Below are 21,654 nucleotides of genomic sequence, written 5' to 3'. Positions count from 1 at the left end.
GTGTGTGTGTGTGTGTGTGTGTGTATAAAAATGTATGTCATGATTGCCACTTTTTATCATTATTATTTATGTTATTTTATCATTATTTTTTAACAATTTTTCTGGTAGCTGATTTTTTCTGTCTTTAATGGAGGGTTTGTAAACGTTCAAGCACAACTGTACATCATTTTAATAAATACCTAAAAGTATATTGCTGTAATCTCTTAAAGTGTGTAATTAAGTCTTTAATGGAAATTTTAATTATTGAATCTAACTTTTCATAGTGCCTAAAATAAAATAAATGGTCTCTGCAAGTTGTGAAATTGTGCTAAATGCAAAAAAAAAGAAGGACTTTTTTCTCTTTATTGACCAGGAAACCTTTTAAGGTGTTAGAAAGAGTAAGAAAGAAACGGACACCAGGACAACACTGAGTTTTCTCGAGATTTTGGATTTTCCAGCCTCTACAAGTCCAGAACTTCCATCTTTTCTGCAATTCCATATAATAGTATTTCTGATTCTGATAGATCTTTTATTCATGTGAGCATCTTATTGTGAAGGGTCAGACCGGAAGTAGGTTTGCTGTGTGAATGTAGAGAGCTTTCTGGTAGCTCCATCTGACAGCTGGGTCAGGCTGTTCGGTCGGTGTCGGGGGAAAGGGGAGTCGGTCGGATGTGGATGGTCGTTTGGTGCATGGCGCGTGTTTTGAAGCTGCTTATGGAGAAATGTCTTGGGCCGTGAGTAGTGAGGAAACAGGAAGCGATTCTTGTGGGATGGAAGAGGGAAATAGTGACAATGAAGGGTGGAAGATAGCAACATCAAAAAATGAGAAAAAGCGGAAAAAACAGAGATCAGTTCAAGGGGAATCTAGTTCAGAACAATCCAGTGATGATCATTCCATACATTCCACAGCACAACAAAATGAATTCAAAGTCATATTCAAAGTCGTTAATCAGGCAGACTCTTTTACAAATTGGAATCCGGTTCACTTAACAAAAACCATCAATAAACTTGTCGGAGAAGTCAGAGGTGCCAGAATTCTGTACAGTGGAGACCTGCTAATTAACTGCAGAGACAGCGCCCAGCAAGGCAAAGCAATACGGATCAACAAAATTGACGGGATAAGAGTTCAGTGCAGCCTAATGGAGAACAAAAAGATCAGCAGGGGAGTCATTGGAGGAGTTCCTCTAAAAATTTCTGAAAAAGAGATTCTGGAAAACATAAGCGGTGCAAAAGTAAAAGAAGTAAAACGGTTAAAAACAACAAGAAACGGAGAAAGATCTGACAGTTTATCAGTGCTAATTAAATTTGAGGAAGAGCAATTACCAAGCAAAGTATTCATCGGTTACATAAGCTATAATGTCAAAATCTACAATCCTCCACCATTGAGATGTTTCAAATGCCAAAAATTCGGTCACATTGCAGCAGTTTGTAAAGGGAAACAGAGGTGTGGAAGGTGTGCAGGAGAACACGAATATGGTAAATGTGGAAAAGAAGCTATAATAAAATGCTGTAATTGTGGTGGAGAACATACTGCTGCTTATCGCGGCTGTGAAGCAAGCAAAAGGTCTGAGGAAATTAAAAAAATGAAATTTGAGCTCGGAATAACCTACGCTGAAGCTGCAAAAAGGATCCCATCTCAGTCAGAAAAACCCAAACCTACAGTTCAACACACGGCAAATTCCAAACCTCTAGAGAATCAAAAAATTGATGAAGACTCACTTATTGTTAAAAAGACAAATTTTGTTCTTTTCATGGTAGAAGTAATTAATTGTACTGCACAGACAACAAAAAAAACGGAAAAAATCAAAATAATAGTGAAGGCTGCAGAAAAATATCTGGACATTAAAGATTTGAACTGGGAGATGGTTGGAAGTATGATGGGAGGACCGATGGGACCATCAGAAACTGGCAGAGTTAAGATGACCTAGAGTAAATTAAAAATTATATGGGCAAATGTGATTTAGTATTATGTTGGTTTAAGTTACACAGGTTTTTTTTTTTTTTTTTTTTTTTTTTTTTTTTTTTTTTTTTTTTTTTTTTTTTGGGGGGGGGGGGGGGTGAATCGTTTTCTGTTTTCTTGCTTTACTCCATATCAGTTGGTGGCGGTAATGCACAATTCACAAGTCTGCCAACCGCCATAAAACCCCATAAGAAGAAGAAGAAGGCTGTTCGGTCCCCCTCACAGCACCGTCCATGGACTGAGGAGACCTTGCAGCAGCGGGTGATAGAACCGGACCGAACAAGCTCCTTCCTCCCCGGTCCGTCCATGGACGAGCAGGCGGGCCCCGGAGTGTTCTTCGGCGGTGGTGGCTCGGGTTCGGGCGGCACCGGGAGCGTCAGAGCCCCTCAGCCCGGAGACGGAGAGGCGGCCCGGGCTCACTATAGCATCCCGGGTATCCTGCACTACCTGCAGCACGAGTGGGCTCGGTTCGAGGTGGAGAGGGCTCAGTGGGACGTGGAACGGGCCGAGCTGCAGGTAAGTACACGGTTCGGTTCGGATGTTAAATGACATAGCAGCGCCCGTTGGGTCGGTGGTTCCGGTCGGTCTGCGTGTGACTTTAGCCCGTGCGTCTGTGTTGGAAACAGGTGGACCTGCGTGATTACGTCACATTTTACCTGAGGGACAAAAAGCTTTAAGAACAACAGGAACAACCTTGGGTCTATTATCGGACAACGGCTGCTTCCCGGCATCAGACTCTGGGACCTGCGCATATGTCCGATAATAGGCGCATGATGGTTGTTTGCTTTCACCGTGAGCTGCTCTTCGGCTGTTAGCAGGGAATCCCCGCACTCTGTGCCCTGCACAGGCTGCAGATCCCAAATAAACTCCTTGCAGGATGCATCATCCCTGATGAATTCAGAAAAAAATACATAGAGCACTAATTCTAGCAGAATAACCAGGGTTATTTTAGTTTGGAAAAATTATAATAAATCTAAATTTTTTCATGAGGAGCAGGATGACGACAATGATGTTGATGGTGATGATGATCCCTATGGGCTCCAAGAACTTGAGCTTCTCTGTGATCAAGAGAGCAGCAGCTGAAAGTATCAGTTTGTCCTACTGGTTAGACATGCAGTGAGGATGCTGGTCACCAGGAACATAAAAGCCTTTCGGCTGCAGCAGCTGAGATGATTTTGTTTAGCTTTATTGTTCTGATGATTGGGGGTCAGTTTATTCCTCAGCAGATATATCCCATATTTTGGGTTGGAAAAAGGAGCTATTTTTTAACACTGTTGAAGTCTTGGTGACAACATGCAAATGCCAAGGAGAGTAAAAGCAACCAAAGTCCAAAGAAAACCTATGAAGACTACTGAAAAGCTTGGAGAAATGTTGATATGGACCAGAAGGAGATTATAGGAAATGTTTGGATCATTAATTTAATCCAGATGGTTATGATGTGTCAGAGTAAAGCTGATGCATGTCTGCTCTGTAGCTTCTGCTCCTTCTGTGTTAAATGTTATTGAAATAAAACATTAGTTTGTGTTTCTGCAGCTGTAAAATCACCTATAGCTGTTAGGATGTAGTACTGACCCAAAAAGAGGGGAAACCCAAACTGTCCTGATATCTCCATTAAAGCGTAGGCTTTAAAAGTCTGTTTTTGAATCTGAAATCTAACCCATTTCACCCTGATGGGATCTGATTTCTGCAGGAAGGGTTGCTGATAACACCCCCTCATGCAGTGATGCTTCGTTAATGAGGCAGTTCTGCTGCACGGAGCCAGAGAGATGTTTGATCCGAGGAGCTGTCTGCTGTTCCCACATGCAGAACATCTGTAAATGGGTTCAATCTTTTCGGGTTTAGCTCCTCACTGTTTTTTTCCCCTCCATCTTTAAAAGTCTTGATAAAGCTGCTGTTTTCTGTGACATTAGTCCAGTGAGTCATCGACCGACTCTTTCCTTTCAGGGAATCACTTCCTGTGCAGCCTTTTTCCCTCAGCCAATCACAGACCAGCATCCTCTCTGTGTCTCAGCTGTTGGAGAGTTGTTGTTTTTTTGTTTTTTTTCCATCTGAAATCTAATTTTATTTTCCATCGAGCCGAGCATGATTCGGTGTTCTGTTGAAGATCTGTTTGTTCTGCAGCGAAGCTTTCTCTGAGATGGACGTGTTCAGGGAGCAGGAAGATTATCAGTTTGGTTGCCACAGACAAAGAAAAGCATCTCAGGTGGAGAGAGGCTGAAACCTCAAGATTCCTGCTTTCAGCTGCAAGATATGATAAAAATCTCCTTGACCTGATTGACCTGATGCTATGATGGAACCGGCTTGAGAAGCTTCTTTTTGCTTTATTTCTCATCCAAAAAAAATTAATAACTATTATGAATAAATAATTTCTTGATGGAGAAAAGTTGATGAAAGAAAGGAAGGGAAATTATTGCTGTTCAGGAAGAGGAAAGCAGAATAATTCCTCTCTGAATTTGTACTGAGATGTAATAGGACTTTGTGGCTGCAAATAGATCTACTTATAGAAAGTTTTCTGAGATATTAACTTAATTATATTTTCATTTTGATTCCACATATCTGGCAAATTTTTAAACTTTACTTTCAGAACTTGTCAATTTCAAAGCTTCCTTTTCCTATAATATTAAACAATGAAGTTACGTTGTTGTTCCTTTGGCTTCTTTTAGCTGATCAGCTGCTGCTGTCCGAGGAGTTTCCTCTGATTCCTTAATGCTGATCTCACTCATTTATAATAACCAAGAATCTAAGGTAGAAGGTCTGAGCAAGGTGGGCATGAATCATTCTGGATCCACAACCTCAATCTACATCCCATCTGTCAGAACGCTCTGCCAGATTAAATGATGTTCCCAGTGTTAAAGCATTGCAGGAGGTTCTGATTAGAGCTGAAAAAATCCATTTGATTCATCAGTTACTGTAATCGTGAACTTATTTAGTAATCGATTAATCATTAGATTTAGAGAAACATTTTGCATTCAAGAGGAAAAATTTTTTCTGTCAATATGCTCTATGTAGAATTGCTCAAACTGCTTCAATTTCTGCAAAAGAAATTCTTAAAGGAACCTTTTGCTTTTCGATTATTAACCGATATATTCAAAACAATAATCAACAGATTAATTGATTAGCAAAATGCTTGTTAGTTGCAGCCATTGCTCTGATGTGGTTCTACCATAGTTTGGTCTGAGGGCATAAAATTACGTATTACTGGAGGTAATCCTGACTAAATATCTAAACAGATTCAATTATCCCAGCCCTTTGCTCCAGTTTCCTGCTGATCTTTCACTTTTGTAGAAATCTTAGAAAACAGCAGCAATAATCCAATTTTGTTTGTTTAATTTAATCCAAAATAATAAATGTTTTCAAAACATTTCATCTGATTTTTTTTTTTAAGCTGACAGCACTAAGTTTGAGCAACAGCAGAACTGGACCTTTTCCATTGATCTTACAGCATCAAAATAAACCCTCCACTCATGTAAAAATCACAACAGCGATTCCAATGGTTCTGGTTGAGTTGTATTGCTTTTAGCCTTAAAGAGTAAAGATGCTTTCAATAAATGCATGGTTGTAAAGAAATCGCTATTTTGATTAAGCATAATCAGTAACTAGTGATGGTGAGATGAAGCCTCATGAGGCATTGAACCGTTTGGCCAAATTGCTTCAACGATCCCCACAGTTCATGAGGCTTCATGTGAACATGTCACCACCTACTGGTGGACAGCAGAACTACAGTTTGTAATAAAATCTGTGATTTTTTTTGCAATTGTTTTTCTTTTTTTCCCCTTTTAAGTTCCCTTGAAATTGTTAATGGCTGGTGTGTATGATAACATTTTTATTAGTTCTTTTTTTAAGTGTAAAATTTCTTAGAACAATCATTTAAGGTGCACAGTTTTTCTGCCATTTTAGTGAAATAAACTCAAGCAGACAGTGAAAGTGTTTGTGCAAATTGGGCAATGATGAACAAAATTAAAGGTGTTAGTAATTTTTATTCAAACATGATATTTTTTCCATGTTTTTTGGTTTTAATCAGGTTGGAAGTTGTGTTCAACCAATCTTTTGACTAAACCGACCTAATTTACCCAATCTATATTTTTACTCGGGCAAAACAATGCAAATTAGTCTCATCAGCCAAAATAATTAAGTTTAATCACAACTTTCAAAAGGGAGAGATAGGTCTTGAACCATCAACCTCTAGCATGAGAGCCTGTCCCTTACAGAGGACGGCACTCATGTAGATGATCTGAACTTGGAGAAAATACAGGTGCTGGTCATAAAATTAGAATATCATGAAAAAGTAGATTGATTTCAGTAATTCCATTTAAAAAGTGAAACTTGTATATTATATTCATACATTACATACAAACTCATATATTTCAGATGTTTATTTTGTTTAATTTTGATGATTACAAATGACAACAAATGAAAATCTCAAATTCATCATATCAGAAAATTAGAATATTGTGAAAAGGTTCAAAATTGATGGCCCCTGGTGCCACACTAATCAGCTAATTAACTCAAACCACCTGCAAAAGCCTTTAAATGGTCTTTCAGTCTAGTTCTATAGGCTACACAATCATGGGGAAGACTGCTGACTTGACAGTTGTCCAAAAGGCGACCATCGACACCTTGCACAAGGAGGGCAAGACACAAAAGGTCATCGCTAAAGAGGCTGGCTGTTCACAGAGCTCAGTGTCCAAGCACATTAATAGAGAGGCGAAGGGAAGGAAAAGATGTGGTCGAAAAAAGTGTACAAGCAAGAGAGATAACCGCACCCTGGAGAGGATTGTGAAACAAAACCCATTCAAAAATGTGGGGGAGATTCACAAAGAGTGGACTGCAGCTGGAGTGAGTGCTTCAAGAACCACCACACACAGACGTATGAAAGACATGGGTTTCTGCTGTCGCATTCCTTGTGTCAAGCCACTCTTGAACCACAGACAGCGTCAGAAGCGTCTTGCCTGGGCTAAAGAGAAACAGGACTGGACTGCTGGTGAGTGGTCCAAAGTCATGTTCTCTGATGAAAGTAAATTTTGCATTTCCTTTGGAAATCAAGGTCCCAGAGTCTGGAGGAAAAGAAGAGAGGCACTTCATCCATGTTGCTTGAAGTCCAGTGTAAAGTTTCCACAGTCAGTGATGGTTTGGGGTGCCATGTCATCTGCTGGTGTTGGTCCATTGTGTTTTCTGAGGTCCAGGGTCAACGCAGCCACATACCAGGAAGTTTTAGAGCACTTCATGCTTCCTGCAGCTGACCAACTTTTTGGAGATGCAGATTTCATTTTCCAACAGGACCTGGCACCTGCACACAGTGCCAAAGCTACCAGTACCTGGTTGAAGGACCATGGTATCCCTGTTCTTAATTGGCCAGCAAACTCTCCTGACCTTAACCCCATAGAAAATCTATGGGGTATTGTGAAGAAGAAGATGCAATACACCAGACCCAACAATTCAGAAGAGCTAAAAGCCACTATTAGAGCAACCTGGGCTATCATAACACCTGAGCAGTGCCACAGACTGATCGACTCCATGCCACGCCGCATTGCTGCAGTAATACAGGCCAAAGGAGGCCCAACTAAATACTGAGTGCTGTACATGCTCATACTTTTCATGTTCATACTTTTCAGTTGGCCAACATTTCTATAAATCCTTTGTTTTTATTGGTCTTCAGTAATATTCTAATTTTCTGATATGATGAATTTGAGATTTTCATTTGTTGTCATTTGTAATCATCAAAATTAAACAAAATAAACATCTGAAATATATGAGTTTGTATGTAATGTATGAATATAATATACAAGTTTCACTTTTTAAATGGAATTACTGAAATCAATCTACTTTTTCATGATATTCTAATTTTATGACCAGCACCTGTACTTCTCAACACTGACGTGTTAACACTGGCTTTGTCTGGTGGTCTGCTCAGATTTTGATCATTACATTGTTTATTCTAACCAAATTAGCTTTAAGCAACTAGATTGGTTGGAAAAACAACCAATTTATTCTTAGAATCTATCCAAACTTTATCCAGCTGACAGCAACTCTCCTCCAATCTCCCACATCTTGACTGAACACTGAGGCTGATTAGATGCCTGTCAAAATTCTTGCAAAGCGGTCACGTGGTATCACGGTTGCGAGGCCTCGGACGTCATCAATTTTGGCCCCTCCTCTAAATGAATCACGCCTCGACACGCGCTTCTGGGAAACGCCCCCTCCATTACTCGACACACGCCTCGAAGCCTCGGCTCATCTCATAACATCACTATCAGTAACCCAATCCGTTACTGATCCCTGGGCTGATCGTATCGGCTGAAAACGTATTTGAATCAACCGTTAAAAGAATGCACCATATATCTCGCCATGTGATTGAAGGCTTTATCCTTGACAAAAACATTGTTTAAAAAAAAAAAAGTAAAAATGAAGACAGATATAAAACTTAATATAATTTATTAACAAATAAGAGAAATAATAGTTCCATGTAAAGTGAACTGGATTGGCTCTCCGATATCCGATCACCAATATCTGATCCAGCTAATTAGTCAAAATTGGATCCAATATCCTTCCTGGTATCAGATCGGTGCAACATACAGTCGGTGCATCTCTACTGTCCCTTCGTTTTTTAGTCTGGGTTTTCCCTCCTAAAAGCGTTACATGTGGGACCCAGCCTTGGATAAGTAGAAAACCACAGTTAAGGAGCAACTCATCAGAACCTACAACCAGTTGTCAGCTCCTGGTCTCTCTAACCCCTGACCTACAGTTTACAGCTCTAGCTGCTGCAACCCAGACTCTGCTGCAGTAGGAGATGATGCATCTTTGTCACGAGCATGATGTGCTACAGAAACCTGAGAGAAGAAGATGAAACATCAGCATGTTCTCAGTAGTTCTATCACCCCAAACTTCACTTCAATGTGAGGCAGAAATCCCTGCATCCTCCCGCTAACAGGCAGTCTATGTCCCGCCCACGCAGAGCGCAGCATTCTGTAACAGCAACCACTCGGCATGTGGGGTGTAGGTGCGATCCACAGCTAGGACAAAAACACGTTCCCAGTCTGATCTGGGCTGTTAACATGTCATTCAGGAGGCCGGGATCCCACTGGGAATCAGAACTTGAGCTGAACTGTGAGCTCTTCATCAGGATCCTTGGCAGTTTCTGCAGAGATGCAGCAGGTTGATCTTCATGATGGAAACAAATCCTACAGGATGCTGTTGAGAACAATATGGGTGTAAAAATGTATTACTTACCAAATGCAAAGAGTCAAAGGTGATTTAAAGGTTAGAATTTAAGTTTTGATCTCTTTGATCATTGGCTTGAATTGATGGAAAAAAAACCTTTAACAATAAAACAGAAGGAATGTTATTGACCCTTTAAATCAACTGTAAACCCTTCTAATGTAGAAGATGACCTTACTGCTGGACGTTTTCTGGGTTTATTCCAACATGTTTCTATGTTGCAGCAGCAAGTTAATATACTATTGTGCTTCCATCTCGTGTTTGAACAACGTAGGAAGATTTGGGGCTTAAATAAAACATCCCTCCAATATCACCTTGCTTCTCTCTAGCACATCATGTGAGAACCTGCTGACACAGGTGTGATTAGACATATTGAAAATGTTCTACGAAATAGGCATCACATCTTAAAAATGCACGAAGCCTAATTTAACTATTCATATTTGAATTTATTTAATACAAAAAATGTATTGTGTAAAGATTTTCATTTGCATAAAACCAATACATATACCTACGCATATGCAAAACTTTACATAGCAGAGCTGGAGAACCTGAGCCTGTCATAAATGGCTAGCTGCTGCTGGAAGTTTGTAGAATAACCAATCATTTGTGTTTGTGATTGGTTTTTAAAAAAATGCTCCACAGCTTCCATCATTTTTCACTTTCAGCTGTTTCTTTCTTTCAGTTGTAAAACATATGGTTCAGATTCAAATCTCTCTTTTCCAGTTTACAAAATACTCTTCAATTTTAAAAGTATCGGCTGATACAGATTAAAACAAAACAAACCCTGAATATCGGCCAAAAAGTATCATCTGGCTATTGTATACGCTTATTTTTAATATAAAGTACTAATGTTTGCTGTGATAGTAGGACAATTTCTTACGAGCATCTCTTAAGCTCCTGTATCAGTAAACATGCTGGACGATGTGATGATTCAATATGAGCCATTATCACTAGCCCCATTAGGATGTGAAGGCAGTTTGATCTCCTTCATCGGGGTGTATATCCTAGCTGTTGAGTCCAAACTGCGACACGCTCTGTTTTACTGCAGGCAGGAAAATACTGATCATCAAACCATGACATCAGGTGCTAAATGATGAATCCCCTAAAGCAGAGATCACGTATTAGTGGACCGCGGTCCGGATCCGGACCCACCTGCTGGCTACTCAGGACCCAACCTGATTTAAAATATTTAGAAATTACCACATGTTGTCCGACAGCTGTGTCTAATTTCACTTGCGCCGCTTCTCCTGTTTGTACGGTAAAGCCCTCCAGAGCGTCCACGACCAGGCTGCACGTGATACAAATTAGCCAATGAGCATCATTTTGAAAAAGCGCGTCAGTCTGAGTTGCTGCTGCTGCTGCTGCGGCTGCTACTTTTAGACACTGCTGGCAAACCTGTGGCAAGCCGGGCGATGGGAAAGAAGGAGAAGACAATGAGAAAAAGTGAAAGAAAGTGTGGACTGCTGGAAGAACTGTGGTGAACTGGTGACAGAAAAGTGAAATGGTGTGCTCAAAGATTACCCTGCACATTTTGAGTATGTGTGAATCAACCTACTGCTGGGAAGCAAACGGTCAGTTCAGGTGTTTTAAAAATATGCGAATCAGGAAGGTGTCTATATACCAAACTGAATGATTTTTGTTCTCTACTTAAAAAAAAAAAGGAAAATGGAAAAATGTTATCATTTTTTGTATTTAAAAAGTCAATGTATAACATGGATGCATAAACACCTGATTTTATTTCAGTTTTAAATTCTATTTAAAGTTACAGATTATAAATAAAAATGTCTCAGGACCTTTACTGGTTGTTGATTTTCTTTATTTGGACCCCGCTGATCTTTAATTGCTTACCCCTGCCCTAAAGGATCAGCACACACAACCCACCCCACCGGGCATTACTCTAAAACAAGCCATAATTATTACAATATGACTTAAATAATAACACAACTTACTCAAAGATAAATACTTCCTCAAAGGACATGAAGGCATAGAACTGTTTTGCTAAATAAAATTGATAGAGGTTCTAAACAAATGTTTCAGCAATGACCTATTGATCACCTGCATGTCATGCCACACCATACAGACACTCGGTCTGCAATTAGGAAGTTTCACTCCCATATACAAGTTAAATTATTACAGTGGACCCAACAAGCAGTAGCCTCATCTGCTTTCTGATTATATCAGCTAATAATTGATTGTTTAATGCCATGTCTGCTCTAGCATCCAAAGTGGTAGATTTAGAAAATTAAACGACAAATGCACAACTGTTTTTTTTTGTTTTTTGTTTTTTTCGTTCTTCCTTGCAGTTCAACTTTAAGTCGTCAATATTGTAATAAAACAATATTTAAAACAGAAGGTTAGTTTCATAGAATACAGCAGGGAAGGTGGAGGAGTAACAAGGAAAGCTTGTTCATTCGGTCATATTTCTAAACTTAGAAAGTTCTCTGAATGACCCAAAAAGAAACCTTGCAAGCCCATGTTTCCGTTTCTAGACCATCAGCTCCTGTAGGCTTCCGTAAGAAACCATCCCACACACTCCCACGTGTGTGGGATCTCCATATTTAGGATTACAGGTTTCCATGGGCACACTGCAGCTTAGAGATAACGGATGGATGTTCAGAGTGATCAGCTGAAGCCCAAATGCTCTTAGAGGGATGTTTGGCTGATGTTCCTCTGAGAGCATCGTCTTAACAGCTTCCGAGTTTCTCCAGAGGGCAGACATTCCTGTTACCCACTGCAGTGAGCTGGCGTTAAATGCTCATAAATCACTGCTTCTTGGGGGAGACCCCTGGAAGATCCTTCCTTCATGAAGATGGATACTAGGAGGCAGAACTGGTTTCAGCATTCCCAAAGAAAGCTGGAAGAGCTGGAAGTGAGTTGATCCCAAAAGAGGTTCAAACTTTGTTCAGGACTAATTGAAGCTTCATATTTTGTTCCTGACACACGGGCAAAAAAATAGACATCCAGGGATCTATGTTCACAGAAAGGAGATGGTCCTGCTACTGCAGAACGAGTTGGGAATCAGAGGAATTCCATAATATAAATCCTTTTCTTAAAGGCTGTAATGATGCACAGAAATAAGTTCTAGTCACGAGAAACTGGACAAAGAATGTTGAAATGAAATTTTATTTGAATATTTTCTAACATTTAGAACATAACAAGACCTTATAAGATCATAAAAAAAATGTGGAAACCCTGATTTAGGATATTTAAGATATTTAGAATCCTTAAGAACAAGTCTTCTGCTTGTTTCCATGTATCCCTGCTGCAAAAAAGCTTAAATGACAATTGAATTGGCTCTTCAGTTGGTCCTAAATTTCTGCAGATGCCCGGGTTTGAATACGTTTTTTTTTATTCAGGTGTGTTTAACCAGGAGAACATCTCAAACATGTTTGCTCTCCTGGATGGGATGTAAACACCCCTGATAACAGTCCAGTGTACTTTTTATGCTGAAATGCACCGTAAAGGTGAACCTGGTGGGTTCCACAACTCTTTTTTGACATACCCGGTGCTCTCCAAATGATGCAGGCAGCAGATTTTGTCTCAGCATCTTTCAGATTGATGCTGGTAAGCGTTTTTTACGCCCAGGTCGCGTTCTGTGTGAACACACCTTTACATCACAAAATTGGAAACTTGAACAATGGCAAACATATCACACATCACATTATATTTTTTTCTTTGTCTGTTGCTATAACTAGAATCTTAAAAATAGCACTGTTATTGTGTGGGACAGGGAAGCAAGTCAGAGTTTATGTACAGTTGGCTGGAGCTGCAGAAGACCTGCCTTAAAGATACAGTTAGAAGCCATGTAAAGGCATGCAACACCTCAGATTTTTTTTTGTATGAAACAGCTTAAAATCTGCACAGGGTTGGGTCATACAGTTGACCAGTTTAGTGGAGAGTGGCTTATATAGTTTGTTTAATGCCAATACTTATTTGGATTCTGATGTTCTAAAAATGGTAATTCTTAATTTCTTCAAGGAGTCATAACATAAACACTGGGCCACGAACCAGAGAATACCTCGGTCATGTTATAACAAAGTACATCTGTGATAAAGGTTTCATTCTAGACTGCATCTATTGTGAGGATCCTCCTCCTCGTCCTCATCATGCATTAGGGTGTTTTAATTCAAATCTTCAGCTTCAGAGCAGCATGATTCTCCTAAGCAACCCCTAAGGAGAGAAAGTAAGTTATTTCGTCACGCTTCTATTCTTATCCTCCCCCTCCTCCCCTACCTTCTCCTTTCAGAGGAGAAGAGGAGGTTGGCGTCAGAGTGATGCTGGCAGTGTGGGCAGCTGTAGTTGGGGCCGGTTATAGGAATGAAGGAAAATTATAGTAAAGAAGAATTATTCAGGTTAAAGCAGTGAGGTAACGTCAGCGCTTCAGTTCATCCCTACCCAGGGACTAGATGTGTTTGCATGAATGCTCACAGCCTTTTGCTGGTAATTCCTTTGTGACGAATATTTGCACAACCCCCCTAAAAGTGTCCCTTCAACGCTGGGAACAATAATCCCTTCACTGCTCCAGATTTAAGCAGCGGGAAATTCCCAGTCGTCCCAAAATAATTTGGTGGTTTTCTGCAGTCTGGATGTGTAATTGGGTTATGGACTATCGGGGGGGGGAAGGGGTTCCGTATAACTGGACATGAATCAGTTATAAACTGAATACATTTTATAGTGAATAAAAACAGAAACCACTAAAATAAATTAGTTTCTTCTTGTTTTGATAAATTATGTTAAAAAAAACAAATGTATTTTGTTTTTCAGGAAGTCGTGTGGGAAGTCGACCCTTTCTGGAAGACAACATTTATTGGTTCTAATGCAGCTTTAGACACAGATCCAGTTCAACAACAGCAGAAACTGATGACTATAGAGAAGAGACAAAAATACATATATAATTTAAAATGTATAAAGTCCCCATTAATACAACCAGAGTGGATGTTTCCCTGGAAACAGAGAGCATCTGTGAGTGTGCAGTCTCACCTTTTTAATGTGATGCTTAGCCTTACAGGTGCTCAGGTGATTTGTTGGGGGGTTTTTAGAGCTTGTAGAACGATTTCACACCTTGCTGCTGTGGCAGGACCTTCAGGCAAACCAAATAAATCCACACTCCACAAAAATACAAGCTGCTGGTGGTGGTGAGCATGTTCCGCATGGACCCTCACCCTCTAGTAACAGAGTGAAGAAATTCAGGCATCTCCAGCAACCCAACTTCACATCTGCAGGAGAATAAATTAGATCTGAGCTCTGCAACTGAATGATCCACTTCAGGAGTAGATTTTGCAGGTTCTTAAAAGAACGAATAACTGGATGAGAAGTACATCTATTATTATAAAACATATTAATCTCTTTTCATTCCACAAAGAAATTTATCTGAACAAGCCCCCAAAAACTTTCCATGTCCAATTTGTGGACGAGTTTGCAGCAGTGCAATGAGGAAGTCAAAAGAACTCATCAATATGCATACAGTTTACTTATGGTATAGAATTTATTTTTATTTTTGTCATGTTTCAGTTGCTGGGTCTCAATGATTTCTTTTTCATTTTGTTGTCCACATCACAAAAACTCTTGTGGTGATTTCACCCCAAACACATTTTGAGCAGAAAAATGCATCTAACCGCTCAACTTGGACACTTGTGCATTTTAAAGTCAGACGATGTGGACGTTCAGTCCTCTTGATGATCATCACCATGGGCGTTGAGCTGCTCTTTTCTTCTTCTTGTGATCTAGAGCAGTGGTTTTCAGACTCATTGGCTCTGTTCGAAAACCTAGGACGTGTCCTCCAAGGACGCGGTCTACCTAGACTGGATCCTTCGAAGTCCTTGAAAATAAGGAGACCGGAAGAGTTTAGGCTGTGAATTCGACCAGGTCTACCCTTCGGCAGGTTTTACCGCCGTATGCTCTGTTACTTAGCAACCGTGAAAGTTGACACACAAAGCAGGAAAAGAATGAAAACCGAAGTTTTCAAAACTGTTTGTTTATTTGTTTATTTTTTATAATAAAGTGAAGAAAGACTCATGAGAATTCAGAGTGGAATAAAGGTTCCAACCACCAGGAGCAGGAACAGATAAAATCAAATGTAATGATAGAAACCTTAGTCAGATAAATAACTTGCTGCTGTCATTCTGCACATCTCTGATGTTGCTGCTATTTTCGAATATCCATTACTGTAAAAATGTCCATAGCTGCATATTGGTTATTTATTCCCCAATTTTATACTGTTAAAACACTTTACAGTATTGTATTGTTTATATTTTAATTCTTCCCTATCATGTTATTCTTATGCATTTTTCTAAGGTCCTCATTTGTGTGACCATTTTCAATAATCTTTCTGCTGCTGTAAATTTCCCCATTGTGGGACAATAAAGGGATTTTCTATTCTATAAAACGGCTAGAAAGATATAAGTAAATCTAAACAATGTATTTATAAAAAATAAATCTGCAAAATCTCTAATATTCAACAACAAAAAATACGTAGTTAAGCATATTGTGCAAAACAGCAATAAAAAGATAAAAATCCTATCAGATTTATAGTCCCCACCCTGCAGATATATTAGAATCTGTCCTTAAATTCCAGCCAAACCCATTTACACAGTAACAGATAAAAACCTTTAGATAAATCAAACATTACCGCCACATATCTGACTCAATAACCATTAAAACAACTATTTTTCATTAATCTCAGACAGAACTATTAAATGACTTGTATTATATTAAACTGAACTTCCAATTTTCACCACTGTTCGGCGCCAAGTAACCTTTACTCTGATCACAGCTTGCTTGGTCTCGCAATGAATCCTGGGATATCCAAATACCGAGGATACATCAGACCAGTCCTTCAAATCGGGCAAAAAGAAGGACACATTTTAAGGCCGCATAACAAGGACTCTTGGAATCCGACCAGACCTCGGCGCCGCGCTATGACATAATCGTCCTTCGAATCCGGTCTTCTAAGGATGCGTCCTAGGTTTTCGAACAGAGCCATTGGTTGGGACCCACAGTCCTGCAAGTTTTAAATCTGTCTCTGCTCTAGCACACCTGCATCAGATGATTGCACTCCTTCCTCAGCAACCACCACAGGCTGCAGGGGCATGCTAATCGCCCATTTCTTTAAGTCAGGTGTGTAGAGGAAGGGAAATACCTAAAGCATGCAGGACAGTGGGTCCTGATAATCGAGTTTGAAAACCGTTGATCTAAGGAATGGCATGGCTTTGTTTACTTTGTTGATCTGGAAAAAACTAGCTTTACAGGTTTTAAGTGATAAAGTATACCTCACATATCCAGTCAGTTTATGATCCTATATAAGAATTATTTTCTTGTTTAGAGCAACTGAACCATCATCATGGTGTGGGACAGTGCTGGGAGTCCCCAGTGAAAGCTCACTGAAGTCGGCCAAACTGCCATTAGTATTGGCTAAAAGTGAATAAAATTGCAAGTAAAAAATATATCTTAAAAGTATTTTTCACTGTTAGTTTTTGACATGTTTAGTCATTGTAGGCATTTAAGTGTTTCTCCACAGTTTTGTCAGAAAACATCTAAGTGGAGTAATAATAATCAGAGTGCTCACTTTTCCTTTAACATAAAAAAAGACATTCTCTTGGCTTTTCAGGCAAACCAGCAGGGTTAAACTCCTTTATATATATTATTTCTTCAGTTTTATGCTGACAGGTTAGCAAAATGAGAGATGATGGCTTGCAGGTAATGTCGGCCGCCCAGGCCGTTCTAGGTTCTCTGATTGGTCGGCGTCCAGCTGCAACAGTTCAGATTTCCCAACTCCAACATCCGCCACTTCGTAAGCTAGAACGCTAAAAACACGCTGCTTCCAATGCTGAGAAGGCTGCAAGATTTGCTGTTCACACTCAAATTGTGCAACTGGACCTCTTGACCCTTCTTGATGCCGTCACCCAGATGCTCTGATGCTCCCGATGATTTCCCATGGACGCACCATTACTGCATCAACAAAATTCAAGCAGAAATTTAAAAAAACATTTGGAATAAGCCTCTCACATAACTAAATGTGGAACCAGATGTATGTTGATTGCTAGATGGTGGATCAAAGATTATCTGTAAGAACTGGACCATAATCAGGCCTAAAACACTGTCCATGTTTCTGATGATGGTAGAAGCTGCTAACTCCAGCCCTGCTTGTCTGCTGCCAGCTGGATGTGTTGGGCATGATCTCTTGTTTTAAATATAACTGCTGACCTGCTTTCACCCCGCCTGTTCTCACAGATGTGTGTCAGCAAAAGGAGGAGAGCACCGTAAAGCTGCAGGACGTTCTGAGGTGTTATTATTGACCAGCTGGAAACAGCTTGCTCCATTAATGGATTTTTGACAGCTTCTAAACCCTCTACAAACTTTAAATCTGACTCATTGTCCGTCAAATATCTCAAATGGAGAAATATCCTGTTTCCAACCTGTTGGACTCTTTTTCCATCCTGCTGTACAAGCTCCAACCTCTGCAGAGTTGATCGCATCATGAATTCAGATTTGGTCAGTCATGTGTCGTCTTTTCCCACACTGCTGCTTAGGCCTCAGGTGGTGAAACATGTCAGTTGAAAGAGGCCAGACTTGTGAACAGGTCAGCAATCATTCAGCTGATCTAGTTTCTCAGCCGGCTTTAATGTCGGCGACCTCTCCACCCAGCGCCCTGGAAACCTCCTAAGCTTCAGAAATTAGGCTGTGGTCTGTCAGCAGAGATCAGGATCTTTATGGTTAAACCTAAAATGCTTGGAATTAGTTAAAACTGCAAATATAGACTTATTTAAACATGTTTGTCCAAGTAGCTTTGGAGGTTTTAGAGATTGTTTTCTAAATACATCATCTACATACATCTCTATGCTTTGCAGGCCCAGATCGCCTTTCTACAGGGGGAACGGCGAGGACAGGAGAACCTGAAGAAGGACCTAGTGAGGCGGATCAAGATGCTGGAGTATGCCCTGAAACAGGAAAGGTGAGCTGAGGGATGATAATAAACACTAAAGAAATATGAAATTTGTGTAAAACCCTGCAACAGCTCTATTTAGCAGCGTTCAGAGGCAATAATGGTTTTAGTCACAGATGAGAAGCTTCCAGGTGATCCCAGCTCACTTATTTCACTGCAAAGCAGGCAATCAATCTGTAGTTATGCTACAGATTGATTTAAGATGCATTTTAAGACTAAAAAAAAGACCTCAGTCCTGAATTGACCTGAGTTTCATGGACAATCTGTACTTAGGTTTACTTAAAGAAAAAAATGTTTTGTAAAATACTTGAGAAAATGTTTGCTAATCAAGTGAGCACAGATTTACACCTGATGACCTGTTTGAAATGTTACCTGTAAAAGTTGATCAATTTAAAGTCATCAGACCTGAAAGAATAGGTTCATTTAGCATAACCAATTATTGTAATCCATTTTAAGTTTAACCCTTTTTTCTGCTCCTTGGTTAAAAGCTCCATACTCCTTAACCTGGGCTTTTTCAGAAATGAAATAAGGTCAAGGAGGAGCTTAGACTTAAAACTAGACTTAGACTCAACTTTATACTTTTTACTAACTTGGAGTGTTTCTGAAATAAAACTGAATTAATTTTATATTTTTTTCAAATTAATTTTTAAATGTAAAGTCTCCTGAGACTTCATATAAAATAACTTTACCAAGCTGACATCTTTACAAAATACAGTAACACACGCCCAAGCTGCAAAAGAAAAGCACCTTGCTTTTGTTTGTTTTTTTTTTTAACAAATCATCATTAACAAATGTTAACGTAAAGGTATATTTATTTTTATAACTGGAAATATTTTGCTTTATTAGTAGTTTAGAATAGTTTTCTATCTATATTTTAAACTAAATGTTCAAAGATTATTCTAAATGTGTGACATTTAGGGCTGAAGCAATTAATCAGAATAATCATGTCAAATAATTTAGTAGTCGATTAATCGTCAACTGGGGCATAGAGACTAAAACATGCCTTAAGCTGACATCTATAAACATTTGCATTTAGATAAAAACAAAAAAAAAAAGCGTTTTGTTCTGTCGATATGCTTTATCCAGAACTCCTCAAGGGGAAAACTTTGAGTTTCATCTGGTTTAATTTAATTAAAAATCTTCTTTAAGGAACCTTTAGCTATATGATTATTTTTTGATTAATCAACAGACAGATTTGCTAAATAATTGTTAGTTGCAGCCCTGTTTACTTTAGACTTGATGGCAAATGGGACTTTATTCAATTTCCTAGCCTTCAGGTATAAATAGAGATACACTAATCAGGTAATATTTTTCTGTATCGCTCTCTATATTGAAGAAAATTTTAGATAGAGTATCGCTGAAAATGGACCCAATCCATAGGTGCAGATGTATTAATCTATTTCTTTAATGACTTTTAGTTGGATTGAAAATCTCTTGAAGAGCCTGAAAATGTACCCCTATGTCTTTGATTTAACAGTCAAACATGTGAACCAGTGCAGTTCCTAGTTATGACATGTTTCTAATGAACACTGGATGGAAAATACCTGGAATGCTATTTTCAGTTATCACGGACTTCATGATGCACTTTTGCTTTTAGGTGTTCAAATTCTTTTAATTACTTGTTTATTGTTTGCCCTCAGAGCCAAATTCCACAAGCTGAAATATGGGACAGAACTGAACCAAGGAGAAATCAAAGTACCAAGTTATGATTCAGGTGAGGATTAAAATGCTTTAAACCTCAAATTTGTTAAATATTTGGATGGATGGATGGATGGATGGATGGATGGATGGATGGATGGATGGATGGATGGATGGATGGATGGATGGATGGATGGATGGACGGACGGACGGACGGACGGACGGACGGACGGATGATGGGCAGAAGGACGGAAAGACGGATGGATGGATGGACGGACGAATGGTCATCCATTTGTCTTCAGAGCGTTTCTCATTGTTGTTCTTACTCAGATGAAGGGAATGAGAGTGAAAGTCCTCCGAACAGCAGCCATCAGCTCAGCTGGAAACAGGGACGGCAGCTGCTCCAACAGTAAGCTCACTCACACACAATCATGTTTCTGTATCCTTATAAGGACTTAACATTAACTTCTAATGTCTTCTATGGCCTAACCCAGATCCTCACCCTAACTAACCTTCATCAATACATTCCTAATCCTAGACCTAAACTCTATTCACGCTACAGGCCTAAAACTAACCCTCCATCCCAGGAACCCAGTCGACTGGTCACCTGTAATTCCTGACAATGTAGCATAATGCAGGGAAACAGCCTTACACTGTCCCCACAAGGCAACAAAAATGCATGTCCACACATTTTCGTGTGAGTGTGTAAACACAGCAAATCTTCTTTCTATGGATTAACACTCTTATAATGGGAAACTAACAGCACCAGTCCACTGGGACCAGTTTGGGGTTTTCTTTTTCATCCTAATGGGTTCATAAAGTGTTTCCAATGGGGGGCATAGGATTCAACCCAGATCTTAGGATTAAATGTCTAGAGTGGAGTTCACTGTCCTTAATAAATGTGGGATATTTCAGTTACGGTGCTGAGTTCACTGTCTTTATTGAGACTGACACACAGTGGGGAGGAAGGTCCTCCAGCAGCCCTCCAGGGCTCATCCAGGTCCTCCTACTGGGAGTGGGCAGCAGCTCAGACGTTGTCTTGTCCTTAGAGTGTTTGTGGGAATGTTGAATGGAGGATTGTGCGGAGGCCTCCTGCGATCGGTGCAGCTGGTACGGAGGGAGGAGGGAAACATAAACAGTGGATGCTGTTCAGGAAAACCTCGGTCCTTCCAGTGATGAACACTGCTGCCCCATCAGCCGGGTCCAGTTCTGTGGTCTCTAGGCTGGGTGTACATTAAACAGATCGGATCCTGTTCCCGCTGAATCTTCTCGTGCTTGAACGTGGAGTGGAGGAATTCTGTGGTGATCAGGTAAAATGGTTATTGGTTCTGTTTCAATGCTTAGCTGGAATATTTCACATTTCTGACATTTTTATTTAGTCAAAATCAGCCTCTTGTTTTTGGATAAAAAGGTTAATTTGTCCTGAATTAAACAGTTGCTCAATTTTACCAAACAGTTCTGAAAACATACTAGGGTTTCATGGATCCGAGTGCAAAGAACACGCTGCCCCTGGTTCTCCTGCTGCAGCTGCAGAAAACTGTTCAGCATTCCCACATAGCTACTTATCATGCTTCCTAGAAATCCCACTGAAGTAAACAATAAGAGACCCTGAAGTGAAAAAAGGGGAAAAATGAAGTTTGTGAACTTCAATTTTATTTAGAACTCCTCCATGATGCATGAAGAGCTTGAAGTAGAGCTACTGCTGCTCAACATCGAATCTCATCAGCTGAGGAGGTTCACCTGATCATTTTAGATTATTTTGTCCCAACATTTTGGGAAAGAACCAGAAGTCTTTGGAAGATCTATATATGTTTTCAGAGGTTTGGGAAGAACCAGACATTATTCCTTAGACAGGATTCCCTTCCTGAAAGTGTTAGCATCGTAGTCTGACCTCCTATAAATGGGGATGGAAGAAGAGATT

General features: G+C 39.7%; 1 protein-coding gene across 1 annotated transcript in view; it reads left to right on the top strand.

Moving 5' to 3' along the window:
* Positions 1-480: 480 nt before the first annotated feature.
* The window catches only part of LOC119787004 (striatin-like), a 32,745-nt gene continuing 11,571 nt past the window's right edge, over positions 481-21,654 (top strand). The window contains exons 1-5 of the mRNA XM_038290624.1: positions 481-609; positions 2,144-2,455; positions 18,001-18,104; positions 19,736-19,809; positions 20,064-20,142. Coding sequence (XP_038146552.1) covers positions 2,246-2,455; positions 18,001-18,104; positions 19,736-19,809; positions 20,064-20,142 — 467 coding nt within the window. The 5' untranslated portion in view covers positions 481-609; positions 2,144-2,245. The remainder of the gene's footprint in view (positions 610-2,143; positions 2,456-18,000; positions 18,105-19,735; positions 19,810-20,063; positions 20,143-21,654) is intronic.

This window comes from Cyprinodon tularosa, unplaced genomic scaffold (genome assembly GCF_016077235.1).
Source record: "Cyprinodon tularosa strain WSP-4 unplaced genomic scaffold, ASM1607723v1 ctg285, whole genome shotgun sequence".
NCBI classification, from domain to species: Eukaryota; Metazoa; Chordata; class Actinopteri; order Cyprinodontiformes; family Cyprinodontidae; genus Cyprinodon; species Cyprinodon tularosa.
Note: the sequence above shows the minus strand (reverse complement) of the source record. Positions and strands in the feature narration are given on the sequence as shown.